At 46.7% G+C, this 22415-nt stretch overlaps 2 protein-coding genes across 2 annotated transcripts in view; one reads left to right on the top strand and one right to left on the bottom strand.

Annotated features, from left to right (window-relative positions):
- The window catches only part of LOC124023147 (retinoic acid-induced protein 2-like), a 58464-nt gene extending 48228 nt beyond the window's left edge, over positions 1 to 10236 (top strand). Inside the window, exons 2-3 of the mRNA XM_046337677.1 lie at positions 9055 to 9797; positions 9896 to 10236. Coding sequence (XP_046193633.1) covers positions 9161 to 9797; positions 9896 to 10236 — 978 coding nt within the window. The 5' untranslated portion in view covers positions 9055 to 9160. The remainder of the gene's footprint in view (positions 1 to 9054; positions 9798 to 9895) is intronic.
- Positions 10237 to 12144: 1908 nt separating this feature from the next.
- LOC124023149 (sex comb on midleg-like protein 2) overlaps positions 12145 to 22415 on the bottom strand; it is a gene marked incomplete at its 5' end in the record, with an annotated part of 46252 nt that continues 35981 nt past the window's right edge. The window contains 3 exons of the mRNA XM_046337680.1: positions 12145 to 14064; positions 15605 to 15777; positions 16493 to 16729. Of these exons, the coding sequence (XP_046193636.1) occupies positions 13939 to 14064; positions 15605 to 15777; positions 16493 to 16729 (536 nt within the window). The remainder of the gene's footprint in view (positions 14065 to 15604; positions 15778 to 16492; positions 16730 to 22415) is intronic.

Below are 22415 nucleotides of genomic sequence, written 5' to 3'. Positions count from 1 at the left end.
AGCCTGATCTAACTGAGTGGAGGAGGAATATCCAGCCTGATCTAACTGAGTGGAGGAGGAATATCCAGCCTGATCTGAGTGGAGGAGGAATATCCAGCCTGATCTAACTGAGTGGAGGAGGAATATCCAGCCTGATCTAACTGAGTGGAGGAGGAATATCCAGCCTGATCTAACTGAGTGGAGGAGGAATATCCAGCCTGATCTAACTGAGTGGAGGAGGAATATCCAGCCTGATCTAACTGAGTGGAGGAGGAATATCCAGCCTGATCTAACTGAGTGGAGGAGGAATATCCAGCCTGATCTGACTGAGTGGAGGAGGAATATCCAGCCTGATCTAACTGAGTGGAGGAGGAATATCCAGCCTGATCTAACTGAGTGGAGGAGGAATATCCAGCCTGATCTAACTGAGTGGAGGAGGAATATCCAGCCTGATCTGAGTGGAGGAGGAATATCCAGCCTGATCTAACTGAGTGGAGGAGGAATATCCAGCCTGATCTAACTGAGTGGAGGAGGAATATCCAGCCTGATCTGACTGAGTGGAGGAGGAATATCCAGCCTGATCTAACTGAGTGGAGGAGGAATATCCAGCCTGATCTAACTGAGTGGAGGAGGAATATCCAGCCTGATCTAACTGAGTGGAGGAGGAATATCCAGCCTGATCTAACTGAGTGGAGGAGGAATATCCAGCCTGATCTAACTGAGTGGAGGAGGAATATCCAGCCTGATCTAACTGAGTGGAGGAGGAATATCCAGCCTGATCTAACTGAGTGGAGGAGGAATATCCAGCCTGATCTAACTGAGTGGAGGAGGAATATCCAGCCTGATCTAACTGAGTGGAGGAGGAATATCCAGCCTGATCTAACTGAGTGGAGGAGGAATATCCAGCCTGATCTAACTGAGTGGAGGAGGAATATCCAGCCTGATCTAACTGAGTGGAGGAGGAATATCCAGCCTGATCTAACTGAGTGGAGGAGGAATATCCAGCCTGATCTAACTGAGTGGAGGAGGAATATCCAGCCTGATCTAACTGAGTGGAGGAGGAATATCCAGCCTGATCTAACTGAGTGGAGGAGGAATATCCAGCCTGATCTAACTGAGTGGAGGAGGAATATCCAGCCTGATCTAACTGAGTGGAGGAGGAATATCCAGCCTGATCTAACTGAGTGGAGGAGGAATATCCAGCCTGATCTAACTGAGTGGAGGAGGAATATCCAGCCTGATCTAACTGAGTGGAGGAGGAATATCCAGCCTGATCTAACTGAGTGGAGGAGGAATATCCAGCCTGATCTAACTGAGTGGAGGAGGAATATCCAGCCTGATCTAACTGAGTGGAGGAGGAATATCCAGCCTGATCTAACTGAGTGGAGGAGGAATATCCAGCCTGATCTAACTGAGTGGAGGAGGAATATCCAGCCTGATCTAACTGAGTGGAGGAATAGGAATATCCAGCCTGATCTAACTGAGTGGAGGAGGAATATCCAGCCTGATCTAACTGAGTGGAGGAGGAATATCCAGCCTGATCTAACTGAGTGGAGGAGGAATATCCAGCCTGATCTAACTGAGTGGAGGAGGAATATCCAGCCTGATCTAACTGAGTGGAGGAGGAATATCCAGCCTGATCTAACTGAGTGGAGGAGGAATATCCAGCCTGATCTAGTGGAGGAGGAATATCCAGCCTGATCTAACTGAGTGGAGGAGGAATATCCAGCCTGATCTAACTGAGTGGAGGAGGAATATCCAGCCTGATCTAACTGAGTGGAGGAGGAATATCCAGCCTGATCTAACTGAGTGGAGGAGGAATATCCAGCCTGATCTAACTGAGTGGAGGAGGAATATCCAGCCTGATCTAACTGAGTGGAGGAGGAATATCCAGCCTGATCTAACTGAGTGGAGGAGGAATATCCAGCCTGATCTAACTGAGTGGAGGAGGAATATCCAGCCTGATCTGAGTGGAGGAGGAATATCCAGCCTGATCTAACTGAGTGGAGGAGGAATATCCAGCCTGATCTGAGTGGAGGAGGAATATCCAGCCTGATCTAACTGAGTGGAGGAGGAATATCCAGCCTGATCTGAGTGGAGGAGGAATATCCAGCCTGATCTGATCTCCAGCCTGATCTGAGTGGAGGAGGAATATCCAGCCTGATCTAACTGAGTGGAGGAGGAATATCCAGCCAGCCTGATCTAACTGAGTGGAGGAGGAATATCCAGCCTGATCTGAGTGGAGGAGGAATATCCAGCCTGATCTAACTGAGTGGAGGAGGAATATCCAGCCTGATCTAACTGAGTGGAGGAGGAATATCCAGCCTGATCTAACTGAGTGGAGGAGGAATATCCAGCCTGATCTAACTGAGTGGAGGAGGAATATCCAGCCTGATCTGAGTGGAGGAGGAATATCTGAGTGGAGGAGGAATATCCAGCCTGATCTAACTGAGTGGAGGAGGAATATCCAGCCTGATCTGACTGTGGAGGAGGAATATCCAGCCTGATCTAACTGAGTGGAGGAGGAATATCCAGCCTGATCTAACTGAGTGGAGGAGGAATATCCAGCCTGATCTAACTGAGTGGAGGAGGAATATCCAGCCTGATCTAACTGAGTGGAGGAGGAATATCCAGCCTGATCTAACTGAGTGGAGGAGGAATATCCAGCCTGATCTAACTGAGTGGAGGAGGAATATCCAGCCTGATCTAACTGAGTGGAGGAGGAATATCCAGCCTGATCTAACTGAGTGGAGGAGGAATATCCAGCCTGATCTAACTGAGTGGAGGAGGAATATCCAGCCTGATCTCCAGCCTGATCTAACTGAGTGGAGGAGGAATATCCAGCCTGATCTAACTGAGTGGAGGAGGAATATCCAGCCTGATCTAACTGAGTGGAGGAGGAATATCCAGCCTGATCTAACTGAGTGGAGGAGGAATATCCAGCCTGATCTGAGTGGAGGAGGAATATCCAGCCTGATCTAACTGAGTGGAGGAGGAATATCCAGCCTGATCTAACTGAGTGGAGGAGGAATATCCAGCCTGATCTAACTGAGTGGAGGAGGAATATCCAGCCTGATCTAAGGAGGAATATCCAGCCTGAGTGGAGGAGGAATATCCAGCCTGATCTAACTGAGTGGAGGAGGAATATCCAGCCTGATCTAACTGAGTGGAGGAGGAATATCCAGCCTGATCTAACTGAGTGGAGGAGGAATATCCAGCCTGATCTAACTGAGTGGAGGAGGAATATCCAGCCTGATCTAACTGAGTGGAGGAGGAATATCCAGCCTGATCTAACTGAGTGGAGGAGGAATATCCAGCCTGATCTAACTGAGTGGAGGAGGAATATCCAGCCTGATCTAACTGAGTGGAGGAGGAATATCCAGCCTGATCTGAGTGGAGGAGGAATATCCAGCCTGATCTAACTGAGTGGAGGAGGAATATCCAGCCTGATCTAACTGAGTGGAGGAGGAATATCCAGCCTGATCTAACTGAGTGGAGGAGGAATATCCAGCCTGATCTAACTGAGTGGAGGAGGAATATCCAGCCTGATCTAACTGAGTGGAGGAGGAATATCCAGCCTGATCTAACTGAGTGGAGGAGGAATATCCAGCCTGATCTAACTGAGTGGAGGAGGAATATCCAGCCTGATCTAACTGAGTGGAGGAGGAATATCCAGCCTGATCTAACTGAGTGGAGGAGGAATATCCAGCCTGATCTAACTGAGTGGAGGAGGAATATCCAGCCTGATCTAACTGAGTGGAGGAGGAATATCCAGCCTGATCTAACTGAGTGGAGGAGGAATATCCAGCCTGATCTAACTGAGTGGAGGAGGAATATCCAGCCTGATCCAGCCTGATCTGAGTGGAGGAGGAATATCCAGCCTGATCTAACTGAGTGGAGGAGGAATATCCAGCCTGATCTAACTGAGTGGAGGAGGAATATCCAGCCTGATCTGAGTGGAGGAGGAATATCCAGCCTGATCTAACTGAGTGGAGGAGGAATATCCAGCCTGATCTAACTGAGTGGAGGAGGAATATCCAGCCTGATCTAACTGAGTGGAGGAGGAATATCCAGCCTGATCTAACTGAGTGGAGGAGGAATATCCAGCCTGATCTAACTGAGTGGAGGAGGAATATCCAGCCTGATATCTGATCTAACTGAGTGGAGGAGGAATATCCAGCCTGATCTAACTGAGTGGAGGAGGAATATCCAGCCTGATCTAACTGAGTGGAGGAGGAATATCCAGCCTGATCTAACTGAGTGGAGGAGGAATATCCAGCCTGATCTGACTGAGTGGAGGAGGAATATCCAGCCTGATCTAACTGAGTGGAGGAGGAATATCCAGCCTGATCTAACTGAGTGGAGGAGGAATATCCAGCCTGATCTGACTGAGTGGAGGAGGAATATCCAGCCTGATCTAACTGAGTGGAGGAGGAATATCCAGCCTGATCTAACTGAGTGGAGGAGGAATATCCAGCCTGATCTAACTGAGTGGAGGAGGAATATCCAGCCTGATCTAACTGAGTGGAGGAGGAATATCCAGCCTGATCTAACTGGAGGAGGAATATCCAGGAGGAGGAATATCCAGCCTGATCTAACTGAGTGGAGGAGGAATATCCAGCCTGATCTGAGTGGAGGAGGAATATCCAGCCTGATCTGAGTGGAGGAGGAATATCCAGCCTGATCTGAGTGGAGGAGGAATATCCAGCCTGATCTAACTGAGTGGAGGAGGAATATCCAGCCTGATCTGAGTGGAGGAGGAATATCCAGCCTGATCTAACTGAGTGGAGGAGGAATATCCAGCCTGATCTAACTGAGTGGAGGAGGAATATCCAGCCTGATCTAACTGAGTGGAGGAGGAATATCCAGCCTGATCTGAGTGGAGGAGGAATATCCAGCCTGATCTAACTGAGTGGAGGAGGAATATCCAGCCTGATCTAACTGAGTGGAGGAGGAATATCCAGCCTGATCTGAGTGGAGGAGGAATATCCAGCCTGATCTGAGTGGAGGAGGAGGAATATCCAGCCTGATCTGAAGGAGGAATGGAGGAGGAATATCCAGCCTGATCTAACTGAGTGGAGGAGGAATATCCAGCCTGATCTAACTGAGTGGAGGAGGAATATCCAGCCTGATCTAACTGAGTGGAGGGAGGAATATCCAGCCTGATCTAACTGAGTGGAGGAGGAATATCCAGCCTGATCTAACTGAGTGGAGGAGGAATATCCAGCCTGATCTGAACTGAGTGGAGGAGGAATATCCAGCCTGATCTAACTGAGTGGAGGAGGAATATCCAGCCTGATCTGAGTGGAGGAGGAATATCCAGCCTGATCTAACTGAGTGGAGGAGGAATATCCAGCCTGATCTAACTGAGTGGAGGAGGAATATCCAGCCTGATCTAACTGAGTGGAGGAGGAATATCCAGCCTGATCTAACTGAGTGGAGGAGGAATATCCAGCCTGATCTGATCTGAGTGGAGGAGGAATATCCAGCCTGATCTAACTGAGTGGAGGAGGAATATCCAGCCTGATCTAACTGAGTGGAGGAGGAATATCCAGCCTGATCTAACTGAGTGGAGGAGGAATATCCAGCCTGATCTAACTGAGTGGAGGAGGAATATCCAGCCTGATCTAACTGAGTGGAGGAGGAATATCCAGCCTGATCTAACTGAGTGGAGGAGGAATATCCAGCCTGATCTAACTGAGTGGAGGAGGAATATCCAGCCTGATCTAACTGAGTGGAGGAGGAATATCCAGCCTGATCTAACTGAGTGGAGGAGGAATATCCAGCCTGATCTAACTGAGTGGAGGAGGAATATCCAGCCTGATCTGAGTGGAGGAGGAATATCCAGCCTGATCTAACTGAGTGGAGGAGGAATATCCAGCCTGATCTAACTGAGTGGAGGAGGAATATCCAGCCTGATCTAACTGAGTGGAGGAGGAATATCCAGCCTGATCTAACTGAGTGGAGGAGGAATATCCAGCCTGATCTAACTGAGTGGAGGAGGAATATCCAGCCTGATCTAACTGAGTGGAGGAGGAATATCCAGCCTGATCTAACTGAGTGGAGGAGGAATATCCAGCCTGATCTAACTGAGTGGAGGAGGAATATCCAGCCTGATCTAACTGAGTGGAGGAGGAATATCCAGCCTGATCTAACTGAGTGGAGGAGGAATATCCAGCCTGATCTGACTGAGTGGAGGAGGAATATACAGCCTGATCTTACTGAGTGGAGGAGGAATATCCAGCCTGATCTAACTGAGTGGAGGAGGAATATCCAGCCTGATCTAACTGAGTGGAGGAGGAATATCCAGCCTGATCTAACTGAGTGGAGGAGGAATATCCAGCCTGATCTAACTGAGTGGAGGAGGAATATCCAGCCTGATCTAACTGAGTGGAGGAGGAATATCCAGCCTGATCTAACCAGCCTGAGTGGAGGAGGAATATCCAGCCTGATCTAACTGAGTGGAGGAGGAATATCCAGCCTGATCTAACTGAGTGGAGGAGGAATATCCAGCCTGATCTGAGTGGAGGAGGAATATCCAGCCTGATCTAACTGAGTGGAGGAGGAATATCCAGCCTGATCTAACTGAGTGGAGGAGGAATATCCAGCCTGATCTAACTGAGTGGAGGAGGAATATCCAGCCTGATCTAACTAGCTGACAGGAAGAGGAATATCCAGCCTGATCCAACTGCACAATAGCCTGGTCTCAGATCTGTCTGCGCTGTCTTGTCAACTCCATTTCTGTCACAGCAATGCGCTGGAGTTGTCAAGAGAGCACAGACAGATCTGAGACCAGGCTAAAGCCAATGGCTTCCCCCACAAAACATTTACATCTAATAGATAGGAGAGAAGCTGGGAGGACTGGTGACAGGTAAGGACCAGTTCTGTTTCTGGTCACATTTAGACATAATCAGGAGTCATACTGATCTAAATTGCTCTGTGAAGGTTTTCCAGAACTCTGGTTTAAAACACGACAATGTTGGACTGTTGTTCATATTGATCCAGTCTAGTTTTAACTCTGGTTTAAAACACGACAATGTTAGACTGTTGTTCAGATTGATCCAGTCTAGTTTTTATCTCTGGTTTAAAACACAACAATGTTAGACTGTTGTTCATATTGATCCAGTCTAGTTTTAACTCTGATTTAAAACACGACAATGGTGGACTGTTGGTCATATTGATCCAGTCTAGTTTTAACTCTGGTTTAAAACACAACAATTTTAGACTGTTGTTCATATTGATCCAGTCTAGTTTTAACTCTGGTTTAAAACATGACAATGTTAGACTGTTGTTCAGATTGATCCAGTCTAGTTTTTATCTCTGGTTTAAAACACAACAATTTTAGACTGTTGTTCATATTGATCCAGTCTAGTTTTAACTCTGGTTTAAAACACAACAATGTTAGACTGTTGTTCATATTGATCCAGTCTAGTTTTAACTCTGGTTTAAAACACAACAATGTTAGACTGTTGTTCATATTGATCCAGTCTAGTTTTAACTCTGGTTTAAAACACAACAATGTTAGACTGTTGTTCATATTGATCCAGTCTAGTTTTAACTCTGGTTTATAATATAATAATAATATATGCCATTTAGCAGACGCTTTTATCCAAAGCGACTTACAGTCATGTGTGCATACATTCTACATATGGGTGGTCCCGGGAATCGAACCCACTACCCTGGCATTACAAGCGCCATGCTCTACCAACTGAGCTACGGAAGGACCACCGTTTAAAACACGACAATGGTGGACTGTTGTTCATATTGATCCAGTCTAGTTTTAACTCTGGTTTAAAACACAACAATGTTAGACTGTTGTTCATATTGATCCAGTCTAGTTTTAACTCTGGTTTAAAACACAACAATGTTAGACTGTTGTTCATATTGATCCAGTCTAGTTTTAACTCTGGTTTAAAACACGACAATGTTGGACTGTTGTTCATATTGATCCAGTCTAGTTTTAACTCTGGTTTAAAACACAACAATGTTAGACTGTTGTTCATATTGATCCAGTCTAGTTTTAACTCTGGTTTAAAACACAACAATGGTGGACTGTTGTTCATATTGATCCAGTCTAGTTTTAACTCTGGTTTAAAACAAGACAATGTTAGACTGTTGTTCATATTGATCCAGTCTAGTTTTAACTCTGGTTTAAAACACGACAATGTTAGACTGTTGTTCATATTGATCCAGTCTAGTTTTAACTCTGGTTTAAAACAAGGTGGACTGTTGTTCATATTGATCCAGTCTAGTTTTAACTCTGGTTTAAAACAGTGGTGGACTGTTGTTCATATTGATCCAGTCTAGTTTTATGGTCACTTCAAGGCCTCATTATAGAAATTTCCTGTTTCCTGTATTTGGTCGATATGTTGGAGAACAAAATAACAGATTTCCTGTGTTCTCTGTTCTGCTGCTAAAACAAGTGTTACAAGCTTGTGTCAGTGCTTCAGCTGTCACACACAGAGTATTTCTACTGTCTCTTCATTATTAGGACCAGGTTTATTACAGGTTCTCTACCTCCCAGGTGTCTGTAAAGACATGAGCCACCTTCTGTCCAAACTAACTCAACTAAACCAGGCTAAACATGACCCTTATGAAATTACATTCCTGCTTAATCTATGCCTGCCAGGGAAACACGTTTTTAATAAATGTACTGGTGCTGGCAATGTTTGTTATTGTACTTAGGCTTATAGTGCACTACTTTTGACCAGGGCCCATAGGGCTCAGGTCAAATGTAGCACACTAGACAGAGAATAGGGTGCTATTTGGGACAGGTTCAAGGGTAATACTGGGGGATTTGGAAAAGACAAGAGGATTTAGAAGTGATTTAGTGTTCATTTTGAGTTGAACCAAGTCAAGTCCAACAGTTTGTCCTCGGGGTCTTTCATTAAACCACAGCAGGAGGGACTGGGACATACATCTCCAATCTACTCTGCTATCATCCACATGAACACTGAATCAACACGGAAGCTTGTTGATTTCTCTTACTTTACTTTGCTAACTTGCCAGTTCTAGTTCTGAATAATGACCCATATTTGTCCATTAAAACAAGCCTTTTCTCTTTTCCCCCGTTAGGTTCGGTGCCGGTCTGTGACTCTGCTAAACAGTAACCATGGCCACAGTAACCATGGCCCTCCTGTCCTAAGATCAGACTCCAGTGGATGTTTTGAGGAAAAAGAAGATGGAGGATCTTTTCTCAGAGCATGTAGCTGACCTTCCTCAGAATGGGGGAAGTAGTGGAGGAGAAAGAGGTGGTGGAGAGGGGGTCAGAAAGGTAGAGAACACTGTCACCCAGATTACAAGCGAGGCCTCACGCATCAGCTCTCCTGGCCAGGCTAATCAGAAACCAAGCCTTTCACATATGGTAACTATCCCAGCGTCCCCCACCATGGTCAATCCCAGCGTTGAGGCTCCAGAAGGGGTGGCTCTCAAGGTGGCTGCCACCGTGCTTCAGCCTCTCTGTCTGGGGGACAGTCCTGTGATGCTGCCCATCCACCCCCTCCAACAGATGGCTGGAGGAACCCCTCCCCAGGGGATCCCTCCGTACCTCCTGACCCACCAGGGGCCTCTCTCCCTGGGCTCCCTCTCCCAAGGCCCTGGTCTCTCCCTACCTCTGGTCCTGGAGCAGCATGTGTTCCAGCATCTGAACACCATGGGAGCGATGCTCCAGCAGACTCCCCCCTACCCTTCCCTGTCCTTCCTCCAGAACAATCTGCTGTGTCACACCCAGCCTCAGACCTCTTCCATGGCTTCGTTGGCCTTCTGCCAGCCTCCAGCCCTGGATCAGAAACTACCTGGACCTCCAGCCCAGGACCCAGGTAATTGTAATGGTATATAGTAATTCAGCTGTCGACTATTGGTGTGTAATCCCTCCGATTGTAGTAATACAACCATTCTCTCTCTTTCTCTCTCCTAGGTATTCATGCCATCCTCCAGAACCCGACATTCGCTGCCCTCATACAGGACCTGTTTTCTGCTCAGACCAACCCCACCTCCTCTTCCTGTCACCCAGCGGGGTCAACCCCAACTGACCCCTTTGCTTCAGCCTCGTTCCCCCCAACCCAACCCCAACCTCCACCCCTCTCCTACCCCTACAGCTCCCCGCTAGCCCCCCTGGTACCCCCTGCCACCCTCCTGGTCCCCTACCCTGTCATTGTTCCTCTCCCTGTGCCTCTACCCATCCCTCTCCCTATCCCCGTCCCACACAGCCAGGAGTCCAAAGGATTCTCTGACCCTCTAAACCAGCCTGTATGGTGACTAAAAGCACACAGACTAACTATGAGGAGATCGTCAGTCCTCCACCACACGGTAACATTATGACTCTTTACCCTCCATCGTCAATGGCCTCTCTGTCCTCTGTTGCCATGGTCCCCGAGGGGGAGGTGCTTGACCTATCAGTGAAATCCCCTCCCATAATCCAACCAAAGCAGGAAATGGCATTTCTACAACACGATGACACTGTCCTCGACCTGTCTGTAACTAGTAAACAGAAAAGAAAAGAGCGTCCTTCATCGCGGGACTGGCACACTTCTTCCGAGGGCGCTACTACAGCTTGGCTCCCTTCACCCGAGGGCACTACATCTGTTTCTCTGGAGGTCTTAAAGCCTGCGGAGTGCACTCAGAAGCTTCACCACCACCAGAGCCTGTTGAACGGTGTAACCCATGTAGAATTGAGTAGACGGCGTCAGTGGGCGGTTGTGGATGGAGGTGGGAGCGGTAATAGACCCAGCAGTGAGCCTAAGAGCAGTAGCAGCAGCGGTAGCTCCAACTTTGAGATCTTTCACACCTCTCAAACAGCCAAAGTCATCGTGGCGGTCAAAGACGCGATCCCCACCACCGCCATCTTCTGTGGGAAGATCAAGTCTCTCTCAGGGCTGTCCAGTAAGAGCCTGTCTATTAAACAACACGACTCCTCCGGCCACACGGGGCGCTGTTACATCAGTGTTACGGTGCTCTGCCTCTAACCAGAGGACACCATGTGGTGGAGCAGAAGGACCCTAACCTCCCCAGGAACAGACAGGCCATCAAACTGAAGAAGGTCAGTTCACAGGAGATCCACATCCTACCCATCAAGAAGCAACGTCTGGCTGCCTTCTGCCCCAGGAAGTAGAGAGTTAGCCTGGTCCCAGATCTGTTTGTAGAGAGGATTTAGCCTGGTCCCAGATCTGTTTGTACTGTCTTGCAGATGTGGGACCAGGCTGGAGCGTGAAGTGTCATTGTAGAAGTGGGATCGAATCCCGGGTCAGACAGACAGGGCGGTCTCTGTTACATAAAGGAGGTGGTGATGAGGTGAACTATCCTTGACTAAGACCTGAAGACTTGCGTTAGCTCCCCGAGCTTAGCTAATGCCTAGGCTTTAGCTCAACAGGCTAACACAGTCTTGTGGGACACAAGAGACCCGAGGTGTCTTTACTGCTAGCTCTTGTTGTTGACAGAAGTTACACCGCGTTCTTCTGAGACATTGGCCAAGTGCTGTGACTACGGCAGACGATTGGGGACAATCTTCCTGGCATGGACAATATCTCTTCCATGTGTTGAGAGACGAAGGATGACTTTGTTGCTGTAGTGTTGTGACTGTATTTGTAGTTGTCTGACATTTTTACCTTCATGTTTAATTCATCAATATAAACTGTTAAAAGAGGACTTCCTCCTTTTACAAAATGCTGTCAATTCACAGATGAAATGTGGCTGTCCATCGTCTGCTACTTTCCATGTGAAAAGGTGCATTTGCCTATACAGTATTTCATATCTGATTTAGGATCAGACACTTAGCCAGTCATTTGATGGTTCATGTTTGTATGTGATTCAGTTGGAGAAAACTGTCATGAGAATAAAACAAAGTGTTCTTGTTGATGCCCCTTTGTCTTAACATCACATGTACTTATTTATTACTAAAAAGGGACACTTCCCTTTTCAAATGATTAAAGGTTCGTGCCGGGGCGGCCTGGTGGTTCGAGTGTTGGGCCAGTAACCATTAAAGGCTGCTGGATCAAATCCATGAGCTGACAAGGTAAAAATGTCTGTTCTGCTCCTGAACAAGGCAAGTTAACCCACTGTTCCCCGGTAGGCCCGCGTTGTAAATAAGAATTTGTTCTTAACTGACTTGCCTAGTTAAATAAAAGGTTTAAATAAAAATGCTTGTCAACTCTCATGAAATGAGGCAAATGGTGAAAAAAAAGAAAGTTTAATTGCGTGAAAGTACATATGCAAATATTATTTAACAAACAAGTCTTTTCCAGTACCGGTACTTGAAAAGTAGTTTTTATCGTATGTATGTACACTGGGTGTTGTTTCTATGGAACAACACACGAAAATGTAGAATCTTAAAAAATATATACAAAGTTGATCTAAAATATTGTCAAACAGAAAATGAACTTACAAGCAAATGCTACTATGAAGAAGTCTGTCCTAAAACCCAAAAGCCTAGTAAAACCTGAGTATCACAATAAAGCACGGCCGTTGTAAGTGTTACCGTTCATTTCAACTGAAAACCTTCGGAAAAATGTTCAGAAATGGATCACTTCTTCTGCCACAGCGACAAGATAAATAGTAAAATAAGTCCTATTTTATCACATTATAGGTTGTTGTGACACAAATGAATCCCATCCACATCTCTTTTCCTTGTGCGTTGAATCCCCCTAACACTCCATATCCTGTTTGCCTGACTGCCACACAGCCTTGTATCCATATATGCAGGATCTCCTGAACATGAAACGTTAGATACACATCAACTGTCCATTTGGTGCTTGAAAACCTTCCCACAACCGACAGTCAACTATCTACTTTTAACGGCTATGATTTGAAATGAGATGAAGGCCATACATGTGTTGCAATCAATGTTCAGCTTGGCTACCATCAGGTCTGGTGGTGTAGCCAACACCACCATTACAAATACCAGATTGTTTGGGTTCAAATACAGACAGGATTCAACACAACCTTCCTGTATGTATGCAGAGATTAATAATACCTTTTAAAGACAGTACAAAATCCAAGATATAAAAAACAAACATATTTTTTGGCTTTTTATGTAAAACACAGGTTTTTTGTCTGGTTCTTCAAACATAAGTCCACCATCTTCTTTTACAATGAGACGTTGACTTGAACAGGAACTTCCTGTCTTCATTGTCCAACGTATTCTAGAATCTACACGCAGCAGAGGAATATGTGAATGTCCAATCACAATCATAGATCCTGGTTAGAAGTTCCACTGGGCGATCCGGAGAATGATCAGTGTTCCAACGAGTCCAGGTTGTGTGATGTCACACCCTGAATGCACTAAGGAGTACGGTCAAATGCAGTGTCCAAAACAAACAATGAATCTTAACAGCATGGTACATTCTCCTTATCAACATCCTTTGATATTGAAACTATTGAAGAATCAAATCACAGTATCCATATAGAAGCTGAATGGTTGATATCTTATTGCAATGAGAGGCTAGTGCAACAAGTAGTACATGCCATTGGGGGGTGTGTGGAGATGTCTCCTTGCATCTCCAGGTCTCCACGGCCGACAGTAGCCTGGTCTCAGATCTGTTTGTTTTTTACAGACCATTCTGGGACCAGGCTAAGTAGGTAAGGGTTGAGAGAAGGTGTACATGGGCAATGCATAGGTAGGTAAACACTCAACATCATCCTTTGGGATTCAGCTGAGTCTATTCAGAAGAATAGTAGACTGAAGTTGGTTCATAGTGTTTCTCTGTACTGACGTTCACACTGTTTCTCTGAATGCTCTTCATCACAGGATGAGGTATGAAGGTCTCTGCAAAGGAATGATTAAGGACTCATTGTGCTTAGGGTTTGATCTTCCCATTCTAGTGTGTGTGTGTGTGTGTGTGTGTGTGTGTGTGTGTGTGTGTGTGTGTGTGTGTGTGTGTGTGTGTGTGTGTGTGTGTGTGTGTGTGTGTGTGTGTGTGTGTGTGTGTGTGTGTGTGTGTGTGTGTGTGTGTGTGTGTGTGTGTGTTACTGTTTGGTCTGTTTGAGCCTCTCGATGTGATGACATAGCTTGAGGGCGGGGCCTAGCTTCAGACCCATGTACTTCATGATGATGTCACTACGTAGAAGCATCAGCGCCTTTCCGTCGATCTCCTGAAGACAAGAGACAAACGCAGTCAGAAAGAGAGCTTAGCACCAACACAGGACAAGATGACAGCCAAGATGGCCGAAACATCTATGATTAACTCTTCTAAATGAAAGGTTGTGGGGGTTTTAACGTTCAACAGTGATAGTTGCACCTATTTCCCCCAACACAGAACCAACATAACAACAACATCATTCTCTCTGAGCTGAGATGTCCAGACAGACATCAACATAATTCTCTCTGAGCTGAGATGTCCAGACAGACATCAACATAATTCTCTCTGAGCTGAGATGTCCAGACAGACATCAACAGAAAATGTCTGGCGTGTCCAGTAAACATTCACTGCGTTGTAGATGGCCTGTATGGTTGAGCAGAGTTGGGTTTTCCTGGAGGGAATGAACGACATGAAAATTCTAAAACACAGAGGACACAGGCCTGCTAGGTTGAGCAGAGTGCTAGTCTCCCACACAGAGGTCTTTCCCAGGTTATAGACTAAACACAGAGGACACAGGCCAGTGCTAGTCTCCCAGGTTATAGACTAAACACAGAGGACACAGGCCATAGGAATAGAATTAGAACAGTGTTGTAAATCTCTCTCTGTGACATAGACGTCCTCCCTTCCTGCTTCTGACAGGGACATACACACAGCAAGGAGGGCTGGAGCACATCAGAACCAGGCCAGACACCGAACACATATCCAGGGGTGGATTTCTTTTTTGGGATATTTATTGAATAATTTTTACACAGCATAAAAATAATCTAGGGAGCATCTCAAATAGTGTAACATCAGGCCTGGACCCGGCACTTAGACACACATCTAGGGAGCATCTCAAATAGTGTAACATCAGGCCTGGACCCGGCACTTAGACACACATCTAGGGAGCATCTCAATAGTGTAACATCAGGCCTGGGACACTTAGACACACATCTAGGGAGCATCTCAATAGTGTAACATCAGGCCTGGGGCACTTAGACACACATCTAGGGAGCATCTCAATAGTGTAACATCAGGCCTGGGGCACTTAGACACACATCTAGGGAGCATCTCAATAGTATAACATCAGGCCTGGACCCGGCACTTAGACACACATCTAGGGAGCATCTCAATGGTGTAACATCAGGCCTGGACCCGGCACTTAGACACACACCTAGGGAGCATCTCAATAGTGTAACATCAGACCTGGGGCACTTAGACACACATCTAGGGAGCATCTCAATAGTGTAACATCAGACCTGGACCCGGCACTTAGACACACATCTAGGGAGCATCTCAATAGTGTAACATCAGACCTGGGGCACTTAGACACACATCTAGGGAGCATCTCAATAGTGTAACATCAGACCTGGGACACTTAGACACACATCTAGGGAGCATCTCAATAGTGTAACATCAGACCTGGTGCACTTAGACACACATCTAGGGAGCATCTCAATAGTGTAGTGTCTGCCTCCTCATCTCCTTTCCTCTATCAGCAGTGATGCTTCAAAGGAAGAAAAAGGACAAGAAACATCATCAATCAATAAATAAATCAATCAAGGTCCACTCACGTGTTTTCTGAAGAGCTCCACGTGGGGTCCGAGTGTTTGGGGGTCGGCGTCGTGGACAAACTGCATCACCTCATCCACAGACCAGGAGGAAGGGGTGTTCCCAGCCCCGTTCCCCACTGCAGTCTCCCGGTCTGCAGCTGCCAGGTGCTCAGGACCTGTGGTGGAGCTCGCAGCTGAACAACAGAACACACAGACAGAGCAGCAGAGAGTCAGAATTCAATATTCACCTTTCTAGTTAACCACCATGAATACTGATCCTTTCAGCCTTTACAGGGCGGCAGGTAGCCTAGTGGTTAGAGCGTTGGACTAGTAACCGAAAGGTTTCAAATCCCCGAGCTGACAAGGTGCCGTTCTGCCCCTGAACAAGGCAGTTAACCCACTGTTCCTAGGCTGTCATTGAAAATAAGAATTTGTTCTTAACTGACTTGCCAAGTTAAATAAAGAAAATTACTTTACAGGGAAGGCACAACATATCTATGGCATTGTCCACTAGGTGGCAGTGCTACACAACATATTTACTGCCACCTGACTACACCGCTGTTAAACGAATAAAAACAAAAACACCATCATCGCCTTTCTTGAACTAACTTGTCTTGCTAGCACTGTCTCAGCTGCTTTATTCTGGAAAATGTACTGACTGTGACTGAGATGTGTGGTTGTCTCACCTAGCTATCTTAAGATGAACGCACTAACTAAGTCGCTCTGGATACGAGCGTCTGCTAAGTTACTAAAATGTTGAATGTGATCTGCTCCAACACAGGAAGCCTAGACCCCCCCCCAAAAAAATCAACATTCAAACAAACGTAAATGGCCAACTAGAATCTAGAGGCACACACAAGGCCCGCCCAGTCAGCCAGCCAATGGGGGTTAAGCTCTTACAAGGCCTACCTTCCACTCTTCTCTGTAGCCCTCTGGACCCCAGGTCGGAAGGGTTGGGGGCCAGGCGCCTGAGGGGTGGTGGTGGGGGGTGACCAGAGCCAGACCCAGGGTAGTATGGGCTGCTGGACCCCTGGCCACGGTACTCTGAGGTGGTGCGTTGTGTCAGGGGGCGAGGGGTCATGGAGGGAGAGGTGGAGGTGTCCATAGGGTCCTCAGTCAAACCGTTCTCACTGCGAGGAAGGGGCTCTGATGGAGGGTAAGAGAGGTAGGATCGTCAGCGTATAGACACACACTAATACAGTGTCACACACACATGAATTCTTAAAGTAAAATGCCATCTAATAATGTGTCATGAGAAGCTAAGCAAGTGTTTGATGATTGGTGATTAATCATGAAGTGGTAGCTTAGCCGTTAGCTGCTTGGTGATCAGTGATTAATCATGAAGTGGTAGCTTAGCCGTTAGCTGTTTGGTGATCGGTGATTAATCATGAAGTGGTAGCTTAGCTGTTAGCTGCTTGGTGATTAATCATGAAGTGGTAGCTTAGCCGTTAGCTGGTGATTGATTAATCTTGGTGATCGGTGATTAATCATGAAGTGGTAGCTTAGCCGTTAGCTGCTTGGTGATTAATCATGAAGTGGTAGCTTAGCCGTTAGCTGCTTGGTGATTAATCATGAAGTGGTAGCTTAGCCGTTAGCTGCTTGGTGATTAATCATGAAGTGGTAGCTTAGCCGTTAGCTGCTTGGTGATTAATCATGAAGTAATAGCTTAGCCGTTAGCTGCTTGGTGATCAATCAAAGTGATAGCTTAGCCGTTAGCTGCTTGGTGATCAATCATGAAGTGGTAGCTTAGCTGTTAGCTGCTTGGTGATTAATCATGAAGTGGTAGCTTAGCCGTTAGCTGCTTGGTGATCAATCATGAAGTGGTAGCTTAGCCGTTAGCTGCTTGGTGATCAATCATGAAGTGGTAGCTTAGCCGTTAGCTGCTTGGTGATCGGTGATTAATCATGAAGTGGTAGCTTAGCCGTTAGCTGCTTGGTGATTAATCATGAAGTGGTAGCTTAGCCGTTAGCTGCTTGGTGATTAATCATGAAGTGGTAGCTTAGCCGTTAGCTGCTTGGTGATCGGTGATTAATCATGAAGTGGTAGCTTAGCCGTTAGCTACTTGGTGATTAATCATGAAGTGGTAGCTTAGCCGTTAGTTGCTTGGTGATCGGTGATCAATCATGAAGTGGTAGCTTAGCCGTTAGCTGCTTGGTGATCGGTGATTAATCATGAAGTGGTATCTTAGCCGTTAGCTGCTTGGTGATTAATCATGAAGTGGTAGCTTAGCCATTAGCTGCTTGGTGCTCAATCATGAAGTGGTAGCTTAGCCGTTAGCTGCTTGGTGCTCAGTGATTAATCATGAAGTGGTAGCTTAGCCGTTAGCTGCTTGGTGATTAATCATGAAGTGGTAGCTTAGCCGTTAGCTGCTTGGTGATCAGTGATTAATCATGAAGTGGTAGCTTAGCCGTTAGCTGCTTGGTGATTAATCATGAAGTGGTAGCTTAGCCGTTAGCTGCTTGGTGATCAGTGATTAATCATGAAGTGGTAGCTTAGCCGTTAGCTGCTTGGTGATCGGTGATTAATCATGAAGTGGTAGCTTAGCCGTTAGCTGCTTGGTGATTAATCATGAAGTGGTATCTTAGCCGTTAGCTGCTTGGTGATTAATCATGAAGTGGTAGCTTAGCCATTAGCTGCTTGGTGATCGGTGATCAATCATGAAGTGGTAGCTTAGCCATTAGCTGCTTGGTGATCAGTGATTTAATCATGAAGTGGTAGCTTAGCCGTTAGCTACTTGGTGATTAATCATGGGAAGTGGTAACTGCTTGTTGCTTGGTGATCAGTGATTAATCATGAAGTGGTAGCTTAGCCGTTAGCTGCTTGGTGATCAGTGATTAATCATGAAGTGGTGGCTTAGCCGTTAGCTGCTTGGTGATTAATCATGAAGTGGTAGCTTAGCCGTTAGCTGCTTGGTGATCAGTGATTAATCATGAAGTGGTAGCTTAGCCGTTAGCTGCTTGGTGATCGGTGATTAATCATGAAGTGGTAGCTTAGCCGTTAGCTGCTTGGTGATTAATCATGAAGTGGTAGCTTAGCCGTTAGCTGCTTGGTGATTAATCATGAAGTGGTAGCTTAGCCGTTAGCTGCTTGGTGATTAATCATGAAGTGGTAGCTTAGCCGTTAGCTGCTTGGTGATTAATCATGAAGTGGTATCTTAGCCGTTAGCTGCTTGGTGATTAATCATGAAGTGGTAGCTTAGCCGTTAGCTGCTGATGCAATTACATTGAACAGTGGCAGGTCATCAATATCTGTACAGTTACTAAGACTTCATTAATAAACTATACAAGCAGAAGTTGTAATTAACCAAACAGCAGTTATGCATTAAGGAAAGTGTTTCAATAATGTAGAATCAGGAGGCAATAAGAAGGAAGACGATTGGCCACAACTATCACTCTACTGAGAACACAAGGAAGTGGTTATTTGTGTTGATTCAGTAGAGTGGTCCTTCTAGTTAATCACAGTGCCCAGTCCAGCACTGGGCTGCAACTTAATAGTGTAGAGAGGCTTCCTCTCCTTCTAGTTAATCACAGTGCCCAGTCCAGCACTGGGCTGCATCTTAATAGTGTGAGAGGCTTCCTCTCCTTCTAGTTAATCACAGTGCCCAGTCCAGCACTGGGCTGCATCTTAATAGTGTAGAGAGGCTTCCTCTCCTTCTAGTTAATCACAGTGCCCAGTCCAGCACTGGGCTGCATCTTAATAGTGTAGAGAGGCTTCCTCTCCTTCTAGTTAATCACAGTGCCCAGTCCAGCACTGGTATCTTAATAGTGTAGAGGCTTCCTCTCCTTCTAGTTAATCACAGTGCCCAGTCCAGCACTGGGCTGCATCTTAATAGTGTAGATTCCTCTCCTTCTAGTTAATCACAGTGCCCAGTCCAGCACTGGGCTGCATCTTAATAGTGTAGAGAGGCTTCCTCTCCTTCTAGTTAATCACAGTGCCCAGTCCAGCACTGGGCTGCATCTTAATAGTGTAGAGAGGCTTCCTCTCCTTCTAGTTAATCACAGTGCCCAGTCCAGCACTGGGCTGCATCTTAATAGTGTAGAGGCTTCCTCTCCTTCTAGTTAATCACAGTGCCCAGTCCAGCACTGGGCTGCATCTTAATAGTGTAGAGAGGCTTCCTCTCCTTCTAGTTAATCACAGTGCCCAGTCCAGCACTGGGCTGCATCTTAATAGTGTAGAGAGGCTTCCTCTCCTTCTAGTTAATCACAGTGCCCAGTCCAGCACTGGGCTGCATCTTAATAGTGTAGAGAGTGCCCAGTCCAGCACTCTCCTTAATAGTGTAGTTAATTAATCACAGTGCCCAGTCCAGCACTGGGCTGCATCTTAATAGTGTAGAGAGGCTTCCTCTCCTTCTAGTTAATCACAGTGCCCAGTCCAGCACTGGGCTGCATCTTAATAGTGTAGAGAGGCTTCCTCTCCTTCTAGTTAATCACAGTGCCCAGTCCAGCACTGGGCTGCATCTTAATAGTGTAGAGAGGCTTCCTCTCCTTCTAGTTAATCACAGTGCCCAGTCCAGCACTGGGCTGCATCTTAATAGTGTAGAGAGGCTTCCTCTCCTTCTAGTTAATCACAGTGCCCAGTCCAGCACTGGGCTGCATCTTAATAGTGTAGAGAGGCTTCCTCTCCTTCTAGTTAATCACAGTGCCCAGTCCAGCACTGGGCTGCATCTTAATAGTGTAGAGAGGCTTCCTCTCCTTCTAGTTAATCACAGTGCCCAGTCCAGCACTGGGCTGCATCTTAATAGTGTAGAGAGGCTTCCTCTCCTTCTAGTTAATCACAGTGCCCAGTCCAGCACTGGGCTGCATCTTAATAGTGTAGAGAGGCTTCCTCTCCTTCTAGTTAATCACAGTGCCCAGTCCAGCACTGGGCTGCATCTTAATAGTGTAGAGAGGCTTCCTCTCCTTCTAGTTAATCACAGTGCCCAGTCCAGCACTGGGCTGCATCTTAATAGTGTAGAGAGGCTTCCTCTCCTTCTAGTTAATCACAGTGCCCAGTCCAGCACTGGGCTGCATCTTAATAGTGTAGAGAGGCTTCCTCTCCTTCTAGTTAATCACAGTGCCCAGTCCAGCACTGGGCTGCATCTTAATAGTGTAGAGAGGCTTCCTCTCCTTCTAGTTAATCACAGTGCCCAGTCCAGCACTGGGCTGCATCTTAATAGTGTAGAGAGGCTTCCTCTCCTTCTAGTTAATCACAGTGCCCAGTCCAGCACTGGGCTGCATCTTAATAGTGTAGAGAGGCTTCCTCTCCTTCTAGTTAATCACAGTGCCCAGTCCAGCACTGGGCTGCATCTTAATAGTGTAGAGAGGCTTCCTCTCCTTCTAGTTAATCACAGTGCCCAGTCCAGCACTGGGCTGCATCTTAATAGTGTAGAGAGGCTTCCTCTCCTTCTAGTTAATCACAGTGCCCAGTCCAGCACTGGGCTGCATCTTAATAGTGTAGAGAGGCTTCCTCTCCTTCTAGTTAATCACAGTGCCCAGTCCAGCACTGGGCTGCATCTTAATAGTGTAGAGAGGCTTCCTCTCCTTCTAGTTAATCACAGTGCCCAGTCCAGCACTGGGCTGCATCTTAATAGTGTAGAGAGGCTTCCTCTCCTTCTAGTTAATCACAGTGCCCAGTCCAGCACTGGGCTGCATCTTAATAGTGTAGAGAGGCTTCCTCTCCTTCTAGTTAATCACAGTGCCCAGTCCAGCACTGGGCTGCATCTTAATAGTGTAGAGAGGCTTCCTCTCCTTCTAGTTAATCACAGTGCCCAGTCCAGCACTGGGCTGCATCTTAATAGTGTAGAGAGGCTTCCTCTCCTTCTAGTTAATCACAGTGCCCAGTCCAGCACTGGGCTGCATCTTAATAGTGTAGAGAGGCTTCCTCTCCTTCTAGTTAATCACAGTGCCCAGTCCAGCACTGGGCTGCATCTTAATAGTGTAGAGAGGCTTCCTCTCCTTCTAGTTAATCACAGTGCCCAGTCCAGCACTGGGCTGCATCTTAATAGTGTAGAGAATCACAGCTTCCTCTCCTTCTAGTTAATCACAGTGCCCAGTCCAGCACTGGGCTGCATCTTAATAGTGTAGAGGCTTCCTCTCCTTCTAGTTAATCACAGTGCCCAGTCCAGCACTGGGCTGCATCTTAATAGTGTAGAGAGGCTTCCTCTCCTTCTAGTTAATCACAGTGCCCAGTCCAGCACTGGGCTGCATCTTAATAGTGTAGAGAGGCTTCCTCTCCTTCTAGTTAATCACAGTGCCCAGTCCAGCACTGGGCTGCATCTTAATAGTGTAGAGAGGCTTCCTCTCCTTCTAGTTAATCACAGTGCCCAGTCCAGCACTGGGCTGCATCTTAATAGTGTAGAGGCTTCCTCTCCTTCTAGTTAATCACAGTGCCCAGTCCAGCACTGGGCTGCATCTTAATAGTGTAGAGAGGCTTCCTCTCCTTCTAGTTAATCACAGTGCCCAGTCCAGCACTGGGCTGCATCTTAATAGTGTAGAGAGGCTTCCTCTCCTTCTAGTTAATCACAGTGCCCAGTCCAGCACTGGGCTGCATCTTAATAGTGTAGAGAGGCTTCCTCTCCTTCTAGTTAATCACAGTGCCCAGTCCAGCACTGGGCTGCATCTTAATAGTGTAGAGAGGCTTCCTCTCCTTCTAGTTAATCACAGTGCCCAGTCCAGCACTGGGCTGCATCTTAATAGTGTAGAGAGGCTTCCTCTCCTTCTAGTTAATCACAGTGCCCAGTCCAGCACTGGGCTGCATCTTAATAGTGTAGAGAGGCTTCCTCTCCTTCTAGTTAATCACAGTGCCCAGTCCAGCACTGGGCTGCATCTTAATAGTGTAGAGAGGCTTCCTCTCC

This window comes from Oncorhynchus gorbuscha, unplaced genomic scaffold (genome assembly GCF_021184085.1).
Source record: "Oncorhynchus gorbuscha isolate QuinsamMale2020 ecotype Even-year unplaced genomic scaffold, OgorEven_v1.0 Un_scaffold_1510, whole genome shotgun sequence".
Lineage (NCBI taxonomy): Eukaryota > Metazoa > Chordata > Actinopteri > Salmoniformes > Salmonidae > Oncorhynchus > Oncorhynchus gorbuscha.
This window is presented reverse-complemented; position numbering and strand designations above follow the sequence as displayed.